The sequence below is a fragment of the Lynx canadensis genome, chromosome F2, assembly GCF_007474595.2.
Source record: "Lynx canadensis isolate LIC74 chromosome F2, mLynCan4.pri.v2, whole genome shotgun sequence".
NCBI lineage: Eukaryota > Metazoa > Chordata > Mammalia > Carnivora > Felidae > Lynx > Lynx canadensis.
In genome coordinates, this window is record NC_044320.2 from 79,738,630 (window position 1) to 79,751,729 (window position 13,100).

Consider the following 13,100-nt stretch of genomic DNA (forward strand, 5'->3'; position numbering starts at 1 on the left):
TCTTTTCTTCTTTCTTTCTTTCTTTCTTTCTTTCTTTCTTTCTTTCTTCCTTCCTTCCTTCCTTCCTTCCTTCCTTCCTTCCTTCCTTCCTTCCTTCTCTAGTTGTCCCTCCCCATATCTGCCTATAATAAAAATCCTTCCATCTTGTACAGAACCTTAGAGCTTCTTTCTACTTGCTAGATGGAATGCTGCCTGATTCATAAATGGCTTAACAAAGTGAATTCGATTTTAAAATTTACTTGGTTACATTTTATTTTTGTAACAGCACAAAGGTCACCTGGTTTGATTGAATATCAACAAACATAACAGTATTTTTTAAATAATGGAACTCTATGTTATGTCATGGATCACTGGACATAATACTGCGAAGATATCAATTCTCTCCTACTTTTCTGTAGATGTAAGACAACCCCATTCAAGGTCCCAATGTTTGTGGGATTTTTTTTTACTCCATTTTGGCTTAATGTGGACTTATGAGCTTGGCTTACATTTTGCATTGACACATAACACTGATATAATCATTATTATATCATTGTATTAGGAGTTGGTGAGTCAGTGAAATATATGGGATGGTGGAATGCAACAGGTCAATCCTTATATTCCATAGTAAGTGTACAACAAATAATATCTACTGCTAAATAACAAAATAACCATATGAGCATCTTAAGCGTAAATATGAGAATAAACATGTATAAGTTAAATATGGTTGCCTCACCAATCGGCAATGGGCAGCTACTTTACATGTGTACTTCAATCTTGAAGTTTTTATTCAAATGTAATTGCGAAAAATCAGAACAAATAATTTTCAATTGTAAAATCTCACCCTAGAGAGATAATTAGATTTGTCTTTAATAAAAGATCAAATATGGCTATCTTTCGGCAATCACAAGTTCAAGTCCTTGACACAGACACATTTCTTAATAAATGCAAGAATATTCACTTTTTCAGTGAACAGGATTGAGATAATGTGTTTAAATTTTTCTCAGCTTTGCAAATATGCTTTGAATGCATATTTAATCAGCCTGGTACTGTCAGGTTGGAAAATATAGGTTATACATCATGAGTGATGATGGATGTCATCTGGCTGCAAAATCAGAAATCTGCACCAATAAATCCAGCTGTCTTTTTCATTTTCATTCACATTTAATGATGCAAATCAAATGTGCATTTTGATCAGATCATGTATCAGCATGACTATTCTATCATGTCGCCTTGGGTATGTACATGAGGAAAGGGCAAGAGATTGGTAAAGGATGGTAATCAATAGGAACAAAAGTGGGGCAGGTATTAAAATAGATATTTATAGGTTTATTCTATTAAACGATGACAAACCTAACAACTCAGTTTATGAACTGAATGTTTTTGAGTTCCACTCACCTGTTAGAAGGGAAACTTCATAAAATCATTTGTCTTCTTCACCCTTTCCTCCTTCCCCTTAGAGGATATTCTATCTAATATGAGATTTTCAAGAGGAATTTATCTATCTGCCACAGCTTTGGTATATGAAGTTAATTTTGCCCATAGCTGGGAAGTGGTTTGTATTTTTTGTTTTTTTAAAGACGATTTTTATAGAGGAGTTTAAGGTTTACAGCAAGATTGTAGGGAAAGCCCAGGGAGTTCCCGTATTCTTCCTGCTTCCACACATGCACAGCCTTCCCCGTCATCAACATCCTCCACCAGAAGGGTACATTTATTACAAATAATGAACTGACATTGACACACCATGATCACAAGGCACCCCGAGTCTATTGCTTACCTTAAGGTTCACTCTTGGTATTGTACATTCTATGGGTTTGGACAAATATATAATGACATGTATTCACCATTATTGTATAATGTAAGTATTTTAACTGCCCTAAAAATTCTCTGTGCTCTGCCTATTCATCCCTGTCCCCTACCCCAACCTTGGGGATTAATTTTAATCGATGAAAAGAGGGACTTCTGCTTTGCCTGGGTGTACTTTAAGCACACACCAGAAAACACACACACAGATGCACACACACACACACACACACACACACACACACACATCTTCAGTGGCAACAAAGGCAGTTAGACAGTCTGTGAGGGTCACAATCACTACCCTAGCGTGATGTCAGAACAAGCAAGTAAGATTTCCATCTCCAGACTGTAAGATAAGTACTGCTGTTCACTGATGACAGTGATGGAAAACAGTTACCTAGAATTTCACATTAACATTTGACTCATCTCTCTTGACATATTGTTAAGTGCAGTAAATCATTTTCCTAAAGCCCTGACTCTTGGCTGAAAAGGAAATTAAATGTGACTTTGAGGAATGATTTCAAATACGTTGCTTCACAGACAAAACGACCAGGCTAACACTAGATACAACCACATGCTTTTCTGTTCATGTTAGGAAAATAATTACATGTCAACACGGAATAAACAAATCACTTTTGTATTATATATACTATTACGTAATCACTTTTTGTTTATGTTAATTGTGGGGAAAAAAAAAACTCGACTTACTACGTGTATTATGGGGTAAGAGTTGAGCGGAAATTGTAATCGAACGGCTTTCCTGAATGGGGTCAGAGGGTCCTCTGGCCCTGTGCACCTGCCTTCACGTTCAGGTTTCAAAGGAATCTGCAGAATGACAGTTGACCGATCAGATGGCCGTCTCTGAGGTGTGAGCGCAGGTGAATACATTAACACCCACAGATTACACCTGGGCTCACAGTGGCTGCCAGGTGGCAGGGCGGAAGGTTGAGCCTTCTGAAGGGAGAACCATTTGGCCACGGAAGGAGTCTACAGTGGTCACGAGACTGGTGCTATTGGGTTGCTAGGAAATCAAGTGTAACAGCGGAGATTATCCAACTGGAAAATGAGGTACGGAACTGTATCCAGGAAGATCACATCACATCACCACCGGAAGTAGGGGGTGAACCAACTATGAGAAATCGACTCTAATTTAGAATCTGGACGAAGCACTGCAGAAGAAGAAAGGGATTTGGGCTGATTTAAAAATAGCATCTTTCACATTCAATTGGTGTGATCAGGGGGATAGAGAACGGTGCTGGAAGGGCCAGGAGTAGATGGGGTAGGGATCAGAATTTATCACGGGCAAAGCAGTTCAAGAAAGGCAATGTGACCCTCTTGAGGGTGCATTCACTCACTTCTTCATCTTGTCTGCATGTTAATTTGTGAAAACAGTCCATGTATGTAAAGGGATACAACGGGAGGCTTCCTACAGTCATTTCTAGTCTAAATTTATGTTGTTTTAAAATGAAAAGTCATGGGGCGCCTGGGTGGCGCAGTCAGTTAAGCGTCCGACTTCAGCCAGGTCACGATCTCACGGTCCGTGAGTTCAAGCCCCGCGTCGGGCTCTGGGCGGATGGCTCGGAGCCTGGAGCCTGTTTCCGATTCTGTGTCTCCCTCTCTCTCTGCCCCTCCCCCGTTCATGCTCTGTCTCTCTCTGTCCCAAAAAAATAAATAAACGTTGAAAAAAGAAAACTTTTAAAATGAAAAGTCACAGCAAAAATGTATATCCGGTTATATGTTTAAAAAAAGAACGACTGAAATTTTAATATTTCTGAATTCATAGAGTTTCTGCCTCAAGTAGTGTTGAAATATGCAGTAATTTTTGGATTCTGGTAAATATTACAATCAAGAATAAAATTTGAATGAATAAGAAATTTCAGCTCTAAAATAATCAGGATATAATAATAATATCAATGAATTTTAATATGCAAGAAAACCATTTACTTTAGTGAGGCAAAATGTTGAAACATTTGAGCAAATTTTCCTGGATTATTTAAAGCTATGACTAAAAATAATTCCATCACTTTCAAAGACTCCATTGAAACGAGATTCTATGTAGCAAAAGTGGGTGAAAAGTCAAATGCTAGATGAAGGGAACTTCAATGTAACAAGCAGAATGCATTGTTAACTAGTTCACATGGCTGTAGAAATGCTATTACAGCATTTGTTTTAATTCCAAGATGACTTCCTCAATAATTCAAGCAATATTTTACTTTGTCTTCTTATTGTTATATGGCCAATTGACTAGTTTATGTTCTATTAAGCAGGCTTAATTAAATTTTAAAATTCCTAAAAGCTTTACTTCACAAACGGCATCAGGGACAGATGGGTTCAAAACTAAGTTTTATCTAATTCTTAAAGAAGAAATTATTCCAGCATGAAATTATTCCAGCATGAAATTATTGAAGTCTCTTCATGTTACAAAATCAAACTAAAATGAAAACAAGTAATAAAAGCTGACATAAATCATATGAAGAAACAAAAGACCACTGTTAATATAAAGATAGATGTAATAATTTAAATACACTATTCACTTATAGAATCCTACAAGTGACAAATGAAATTATACTATGACCAAACAGGCTGTATTTCAAAATAGCAAACCTGGATAAATACCAAGAAGTTATTACCAATGTAATTAATTACATCAAGGTAAATATACATAACCTATTAACAGTATCAATAATAGATAGGTTGGGGGGGCAGGTTTTGTCCTCTCCATTAGAGTCTGAAAGGACATTTGGTCAAATTGAGCTGTAATTTCTAATAAAAACTCTAAGAAAAACAGGAATAGGAGAAAATCTCACGATGTTTCCTGAATATCCCTGGCTGTTGCCTGAGCCTACCATGGTCTCTCTCTAAATATGCCCATGGCTCTCATCCTGACTTCCTCTGCTTTTACCTCAAAAATCGTCCCAGTAAGTCCTATCTTCATCCATCTATTTAAAGTTACAGCTCTCCACATACCTCTGCCCTCATTTCCCTGTTCTACCTGTCATTTTTCATACCTATTAGCACATTCCTACCTACCCCATAGTGTGCTGACATATTATGTCTAACGTTCTTCTATCTATGCACCAGGAAAATGTGTGCACGCAAGGACAGCAGGCTGTATCTTTTCGCAGGTATGTTCAAAGAGTCGGGCATGGCATAGCACCTATCTCATAAAAAGTCTTCATTAAGTAGTTTTGGGTGATTAAGCTATTAAGTTTTATTAAAAATCATTTTAAAAAGCAAAAAAAAAAAAAAATTTCCCACATGTTGAAGCAGCGAGACCATGTCAATTAAAATCAGGTACTAGATAAAGGTGTTCACGGTCTCCAGTATTTTTCAAAAAATGTTTTATGAGTTCTACAAACATAGTGAGATAAAAAATTAAAATTTTATAAATATTAAGAAAATAAAATAAACCCATTATTAAAAATATAATTGTGCACGTAAAGAATTCTCCACAGAACACTAATTGGAATTTAAAAGAAAAGGTGTTTTTCTTAGTTACAATACACACCAGGGGAAAATATTAAAGATCTGGAGGGAAAAACCTATAAAATCCTTAGATGTTTGGAGCACCTGGGTGACTCAGTTGGTTGAGCTTCGGACTTTGGCTCAGGTCATGATCTCGTGGTTCCTGAGTTCAAGCCCTGCGTTGGGCTCACTAATTGTCAGCCTGTCAGGGAGGAGCACGCTTCAGATCCGCTGTCCCCTCTCTCTGCCCCTCCCCCTCCTGCGCGCTCTCTCTCTCTCTCTCTCTCTCTCTCTCAAAAAACAAATAAAACATAAAAAAACAAAAATCCTTAGATTTTTCAAAGCATATATTGCTTTCAAGTAATTTGTATCTTTTATTGAAGGATAGATACCAAACTCTAAAGCCTTTCAAGGATATGCCACATACTTGGTGAAATTTTCTAGGAGAACAAATTAAGTCCAAAGAAAGTATTAAAATAGCCTCCAGAATATCCAAAAATGCTAAGAAGAGCAGCAGTAGGGCTTGGGAGGAGCTGAGTGAGTCATGTCTGAATATGTTTGTCATTTAATCCAATCAGCATGTTATTGATATGTAAATAAATTAGTAGAAATGGATAAAAACTACAAAGTAGATCTCGATGTACTTGAACTTTTAATACACGATAGAGATGTTTTTCTTTTAATCAAGTGTTTAAAAGACTGGTTATAATAAATGGTACAAACATATCTGGCTATCCTTTTAGAAGAAAATAAAATAGGATACAATTTTAAGCAATATACTAGCAACAAGTCTTAATGAATTAAAGATTTAAATGTAAATACTCTGTCCAAAATAATGTAAGACCCTATATGTGGGATTCCATGTAAAACCTAGGGGTGAGAAGAACATATTAAACCGAACAACAACCCAGCACCTAGGAGAGGCAGTTGTGTCTCTGAAGCTATATACAGATAGATATCAATGTATCTAAATGTACATTTTGCCACACTTTTGCCTGTTCTTTGAATTCAGCTGAATTAGTCACTTTTTTTCAAATAGAGAGGAAGAGAGCTGCTTTTTATTTTGTTTTTCTGCATGCTTGTTTGTTTTGGTTGCAACTTGATAAGTAACTCCTAGACAGGGCCACTGCTCCTTTGACCCTTGACACTGTTCTGAATGATCTCGAAAGGAAAGTTCCAAGATTTACTTATTTGCTAAGGCCCACCAATAGGGAAGCGCAGTTTTCAAATTCATCATTTCACTCTTGTGCTGGACAAAAGCACAGGGAATAATGGGCTTGAATATTGCAGTTCATTAGATACAGAAACAACACTAGACGTACAGGCTAAACGCTGCCTGCGTGACAGCTGGGGGGCCACCCACCCTGTCCTAACCACCACTGTCACTCTTAATTAACTGATGCATACATGGATGGTCCTTTACATACTACACTTTCAGAGATGATGGTGCAGCCTAACGCAACACTGTTAAAATATCCCGGCAATAATTCAATATGACGATATTGTCTCTACTGAATATTGGGCCACATTATCTGACTCATAAATTATTTGGATTTGTTCACTGGTTTCCACTAAGTCTTAACATACAGTTGTACGTGTAATAGCCCACAGTTCAAGAACTGAATAACGTGTCACCAAGCGTGCGAGCTCTAATGCAGCCTTAGGTTTGTGACATAAAGCCTGTGAGGTAAACAAGACAGAAGTCACTGCTTTTTATTTTTCAAATGAGAAGTGGAAAACATTTCAAAGTTAAACGACTTGCTCAAATATAGCAGCTAAAAATGACAGACTGACCAGTAAAATTACATGTATGAGGGAGTTCTCCATTTTTCCCACTGGGCCTTTTTCCAAGGAGGTTAATGGCAAACCTTCAATAATTATTTTAAAAAGCATATTTGAATCTCATAGTGATTTTGAGATGATAATCCCCACCTCTCAGCTCTCACATAGCCCCTATAGACAGAGTCCATTTACCCTGTATCACCTCACTGCCCTAGTACTGAGAAGTAGGTAGAAAACGCCGTCCCCCCGGGTACTAGAAAACAGGGTAGCATGGAGGGAGGGGCTTCTCTGTAAATTAGTAAGACTGCATTTGTGTAAATTACTTACTTTGCATATTTCCCTTTTGGGATTAATGACTATGGAGTTTCAATCAACGCAACGAACATACATCAGGTGTCTACCATATTCAAAACACCGTATTTTGTAATCCAGAAAATCTGCAGTGTTGAGATCAGGACAATAAAGCCCTTCGGTTCTACAGATTATCCAACCAGCGAGAAGACAGGCGTTCACAATAAAATAAAAGGAAAAACAAAGGCTACAAGAAAGGTTTTTAAAAGTGAACACCGTATGTAACTTACTCAGACCCAAACCTACTTAGCTTGATAGATATCACGGGATTTTTGTCTAGTTTCTCTGCTGATAATACGGGTAGCATTGATGTTGGGCACAGTCTTCTCATTGCTTAGCACGACAAGAACAAACAAAAACCAGGGCAATGCCTGCCCTCACAATGGGAAGCTCTCCGGTGTTTTTCCGTCAGTCTCTCACTGGTCATACCTCAGAGATCATCAGTGCCTTTAGCACATGAACAAGCGTTCAATTACCAAACCAAATGTAATCAACTGCTTACTGAGGCCCGAAAATATTTAAATCAGACCTTTATGTTTGAATGACTCCCCATCTTCCTTCAGAGATGCCAAGTATATTTATAAAATGCAGTCACTGCACATTAATAAAGCACATTCCATTCAAATCTTGAGGGAAGGGAAAGAAAAGACTTCTTTAATAGGCCGAAAGTATTGTAACTGATTTCTTATACATGGTTGTAATATCCGAAGCAGAAGAGTGAGGTACAGAACCTCTCCAATTTATCTAAGAAAGTCCAACGTGTTTAATTTTTTGTTTTAATGTTTATTTTTGAGAGAGAGAAACAGAGAATGAATGGGGGAGGGCCAGAGAGAGAGGGAGACACAGAATTCGAAGCAGGTTCTGGGCTCTGAGCCGTCAGCACAGAGCCCGAAGCGGGGCTTGAACTCACAGATTGCGAGACCATGACCTGAGCCGAAGTCGACGCTCCACCGACTGAGCCACCCAGGGCGCCCCGAAAGTCCAGAGTGTTTAAAACAAAGTTTCATGAAGATGTCAATATTGTATAATCATATTGGATTGCAATATCCAGTGCGCACACTTCTTCTAAGTTCATACTAAAACCACAGCTCCATGAATGTTTAGTTTGTAAACAGTGTTCCAGATTTAAGTCGAATGCCTGAAGGAAGAAAGAAATCATAACGCTTTCCCTTATTTTTATAGAATCCTGCATAAGATCATCTCACACCAAATGAATTGTTGAAATCTGAAAAACAAAGCTAAATGTTATCACACCCACGTTAGATTTGCAGCTGCAGGATACAGTTGCTAAATACTTGTTTGTGCATATTATCGTAACACGTTTGCACAACATAGAACTAAGAAGTGAATATTTTACCACTGCTTGTACTGCTCCCTGCCGCACCCTGTCATCTCAGCCTATAGCGTGAGCCATTTAAATATGCCATTCTAAATTTTAAACGCCATCCCCCTGTGACGCTCGCTGGGTACAGTACAAACACTCTGATACCATTAGCAACATTGTTGGGGCCACCCGAGTACGCTGTGCTGCACTTCCTTGGTAACTGAAGTTTGCACAGGGAGAAACACAGCCGTGCTGCTATGGGAAGCCGGTGGGTTTCTTTGGGTGTCTGGTAATTTGAAATATTTGCGAATAGATGTTGTATGTCTCAAATATAATATGTGCAAAAGTAGGGGAACTAATGTGCATTATATGTTGCTAAGGACGTGAAGAAAAAAATACCTCTGTTCTTTTGCTTAATGATTTCTTCAAATTTCAGCCTTCAGAGAACTCCCTCATGCACAAAAATGTTGGAGATACTACAGTCGTAAGAGCCCTTACGATATTTAGCAAACTGTGCAGGATGCGTGCTCTTTATGAGACACATGTACTTGGAAGCCTTGCATGTTACTTACATGGATATTACTGACAGGATGTAAGAATGACCCTTGGCAAAATTATAAACTGACCTCCGTTCTATTTTGTCACCTCGAACTTCTCTCTAGTCTACTTTTCTACTTGGAACCCTGCTTCTTTTCCAACATAGTCCCTAAGGACACTCCTGCCACCTGGTACCTGAATGACAAAAACAAGGAAACAACTCTGGGAAAATCTCTTTGCATTCAACACTCAGCGGCTTCCTCAAACCGCATGAGTCATGGTCCCAATCCAAAGGAGGTGCCACAAGAGGGTATCCTCGACCATTTGTTAAACGTAGATTGGGCCCTTCAATTTCTTAAAACTGCATTTTTGTCAGAGGCCATCTGGGATCACTGGGTGGCCTCAAAGAAATGGCTTAGCAACGAGGAATTTAAGCTTTATCTGTTTAAATGAATTGGAGTAAATTAATGGCAATTACAAAAATCCGTAGGCTATTCATTTGAGACATAAAACTGAAATGGTTTATGTTCCATGAAGACATTTTAAGAATGAATGTTCGCTGAGGTTATGTGAACTCACAAATAGTACCTTCAGATGAGACGGCATTAGAGAAAACCAGTGATTATAATCCTCACAAACATTTCCTTTGAAAAGCAGGTGGTACGTAGGTGAGAATAAGGGCAGCTGGGCTCCCTTCCCAGCTGGAGTATGAAACGCTAGAGCCATATGTCTTTTGAAATTCCTTTATTCACATCCCACCTGCTTTAGGTCTATGTGGAGTCCTGGGGAGGATAAGCGTTCGTGTTTGTCAGGAATAAGAGGAAGGGAAAAAAAAAACTGCTCTGTCTCCATAGCAACCTGGGACAGCTGTACCCCCAGACAGAGCAGCTCCACAGCTATAACCTACTGAGAGCAAAGAAGAAGCATGGGAAAGACACGTTGACAGATTGACTGGGGCCACAATTTGTCAGCTCACTGGACTGGGAAATCGCTACAACAACACTGCTGACTCGTTCCTATCTTTGCTTCATAAACTGGAGACTCCATAAATAGGTGTGTAACGCATGGCACGGCGGGCCGAGCACTCCAGGGCCGGCTAGGATTCTGCTCGCCACCGGAACTGACCATCTCCCTTCCATGACTGTGCAGACATCAAAAAGCGAATTAAGAGCAACAAACATTGCATCGTAAAGGAGACCGTGAAGACGAAAAAAGTACGCCTTCTCTTTGATACTGCTTTGTGAAAGAAGCTCGAAGGAATTCTTAGACATTTTCTAAACCAATGATCACACTCTCTTTGATGTAACTAGGAGATGTATGACCTTATTCCAATTGTTGGTAAGAAAAAAATCTCAGAAAGATACTATGATTTCCTTCCCGAAGTGCAGAGTAACAAAGTGAAAAACCAACTGCAGGCGTCGTGTATTAAGTCGCAATGGCTTTGCACATAGGAAAACAGCATACTTTTTCAACTTCGTTGGATGTGGTCATAATTATTTGCTACCCAATAAGCATAATACTTCACATTCCTTGAATAAATGAAACATGGATAATTATAGGAAAAGAGCGTAAACATTTCCAAATAAAGCACGTTATAAATTGTCTATCACTAGCATCTGATAATACTTTGTATGTTGTATATAATGCCTTATATTGTCTTCTGTGTATCATACCACATGCTACATGTTGTATAGTATACCTTATACTGTATGTTGTATATGTTTTACTGTATGTTGTATATAATACCTTACATTGTATATAATATATTACCTATGTTGTATATAATAACTTATAAAAACTTAACAGTTTGTATGCTTTCAAACTGTTACTGCTCTGTTTTGTGGGGGACATCATCATCTTAAACTATAAACCATTTACAAGGAGAAACCGAGTATCTAGTATGATTTTTTTATTTAGGCTTTTTTTTATCTATTAACTGTATTTCCAATACAATTGGAAATTGTATTGATAATTGATAATAGAATTGATAATTCTATTATCTATTAACTGTATTTCCAATACAATTAATATTTAATAAAAATAATAGCAATTACAGTTTTTGTCTCTCGCATAATATTAGAACTATATCACTCTTGAAACAATTGTGTACTCTCATTTTCACAACCTTTCTATTTTTTTCAATGAAATATTGTGTATTGTTAAATATAGGCTGATTTATGTTGTAAAAGTAAACATATTGTACTAATCTTTATGAGACCATATAAGGTATTCTATAACTGGTCATCAAAATATAATTTTGTAAAGAATGTAAAATGCCTTTGACTAACCTTCAATATTGAGTCGGTGTGAAAAGAACACTGTTGAGATTATAAATATTTTCTGGAAACTTTATGCCGTCAACGTTTTTCATACCAAAAGAGCATATCTCATCTAATTATTTTAGTGCTACCTGGCGGTTTGTTTCCATTTATTTCCTCAATTTTTTTTATGATGTTATAAGTCAGGAACACATTACTTTCCCTGAGCAGCTTTCCAGGTAAATAGTAAATAAGTAAACCAAGCATTACGGGTCCAACTCTTGAAATGGAACCAGAGGTATTTCTCTCCTGTATATTTCAAGATATCTCCAGTCCGTGAAGTGAAAATGGCTGTATCCCTTCCAGGGGCACTGCAGGCAGCTGACAAAAGGTTGGCCTGAAAGTTAAATTTGCTCGTGTTGAAAAAGATCTCAAGGAAAGAGAAGACGATAACGATTTCCAAAGCTATAATGAGAGTGAGTGTAACTGTGCGTGTGGTGAAGAGAAGGAGAAGGAGGAGTGACTTACTACAGAATGCTACATTGAAGAGTTTGTAAGTCTTGTGAGTTAAAAAAAGAAACTACGTGTATTATCTTTCAAGACATTTGACATGTAGTTCTAACCAGAAGTGTTCTTTCCTCAGTTAGATTAAGGTCCTATTATTTTTTTCATCTCCATAATTAGTTATCTATTTTTATAACATTTCCTCATCCAGTTCATTATCCTAATCAAAGACCTTTGCTGAAACTTCTACAATGAAAAGTACAACAACGTTCATTAAGGCCCCAGGAAATCTTGAAATAGAGATAAATATCTGTAATTGTTGGGGTCTCGTCAACAGAAACTAATTGAGGCATTTCGAAGAAAGGAATTTAATCAAGGGTTTGGGGGGGGAAATCTCAATGTTGGAATGAGGCAATGTGTAGATTAGCTTTTGCAGAAACCCTCAGCCAGCCTGATACTGGGAACAAGCCATAGGGGTGATGTTGGTTGGGCCCAGGAGCCACACTGGTACTAGCCTGGACGTTGGGGTCTCTGTGAAAACAGAGGAAGGGTGTCTCTGTGAGTTACAGTCAAGCCAGGATGTACAAATCTTATGCCGTATGAAACCATATTGTCTGCAGATGTTTGCTAAATGAATCATCAGGGACATTCAGAAGGTGGAGGAAAGTTGGATGGCAACAAACAAACAAACAAACAAAGAATTCTACCCCCCGGTGAGGAAATAGGTAGAAGACCAGCATTAAGAAATCCATCGTAAATGCTGCAGGAGAAAAAGCATTTTTCTATTAACACAACACACTTCAGATTTGGAGCACTCAAAAACACTGTCAGCAGTTGGTATTAGATGAGATTCACATTCAGCACAGAAAGCTGAATCAAGAGTTCTTTAAAACTCAAGCTCTATTACATTCCTGAAAAAAAAAATAAAAATAAAAACAGCTAAAAATTTCAATTCCCATTACATTTTGAGAAGAAATTATTATAACAAAATCATCTCCAAACTATTTAATCTAAATGGCATGTCCTCCTCAAAAGCTGAGCTCTGGAGCTTGAGCCTATTAGTTTGAATTCTATTTCAACAATTTGCCAACTGTATA

General features: G+C 37.8%; 1 protein-coding gene across 1 annotated transcript in view; it reads right to left on the reverse strand.

Annotated features, from left to right (window-relative positions):
• Positions 1–13,100, reverse strand: part of SNTG1 (syntrophin gamma 1) — a 310,753-nt gene that overhangs the window by 200,224 nt on the left and 97,429 nt on the right. Inside the window, exons 10-12 of the mRNA XM_030303901.1 lie at positions 10,218–10,382; positions 8,870–8,924; positions 2,491–2,736 (exon numbers count right to left, since the gene is read on the reverse strand). Of these exons, the coding sequence (XP_030159761.1) occupies positions 2,491–2,736; positions 8,870–8,924; positions 10,218–10,382 (466 nt within the window). The remainder of the gene's footprint in view (positions 1–2,490; positions 2,737–8,869; positions 8,925–10,217; positions 10,383–13,100) is intronic.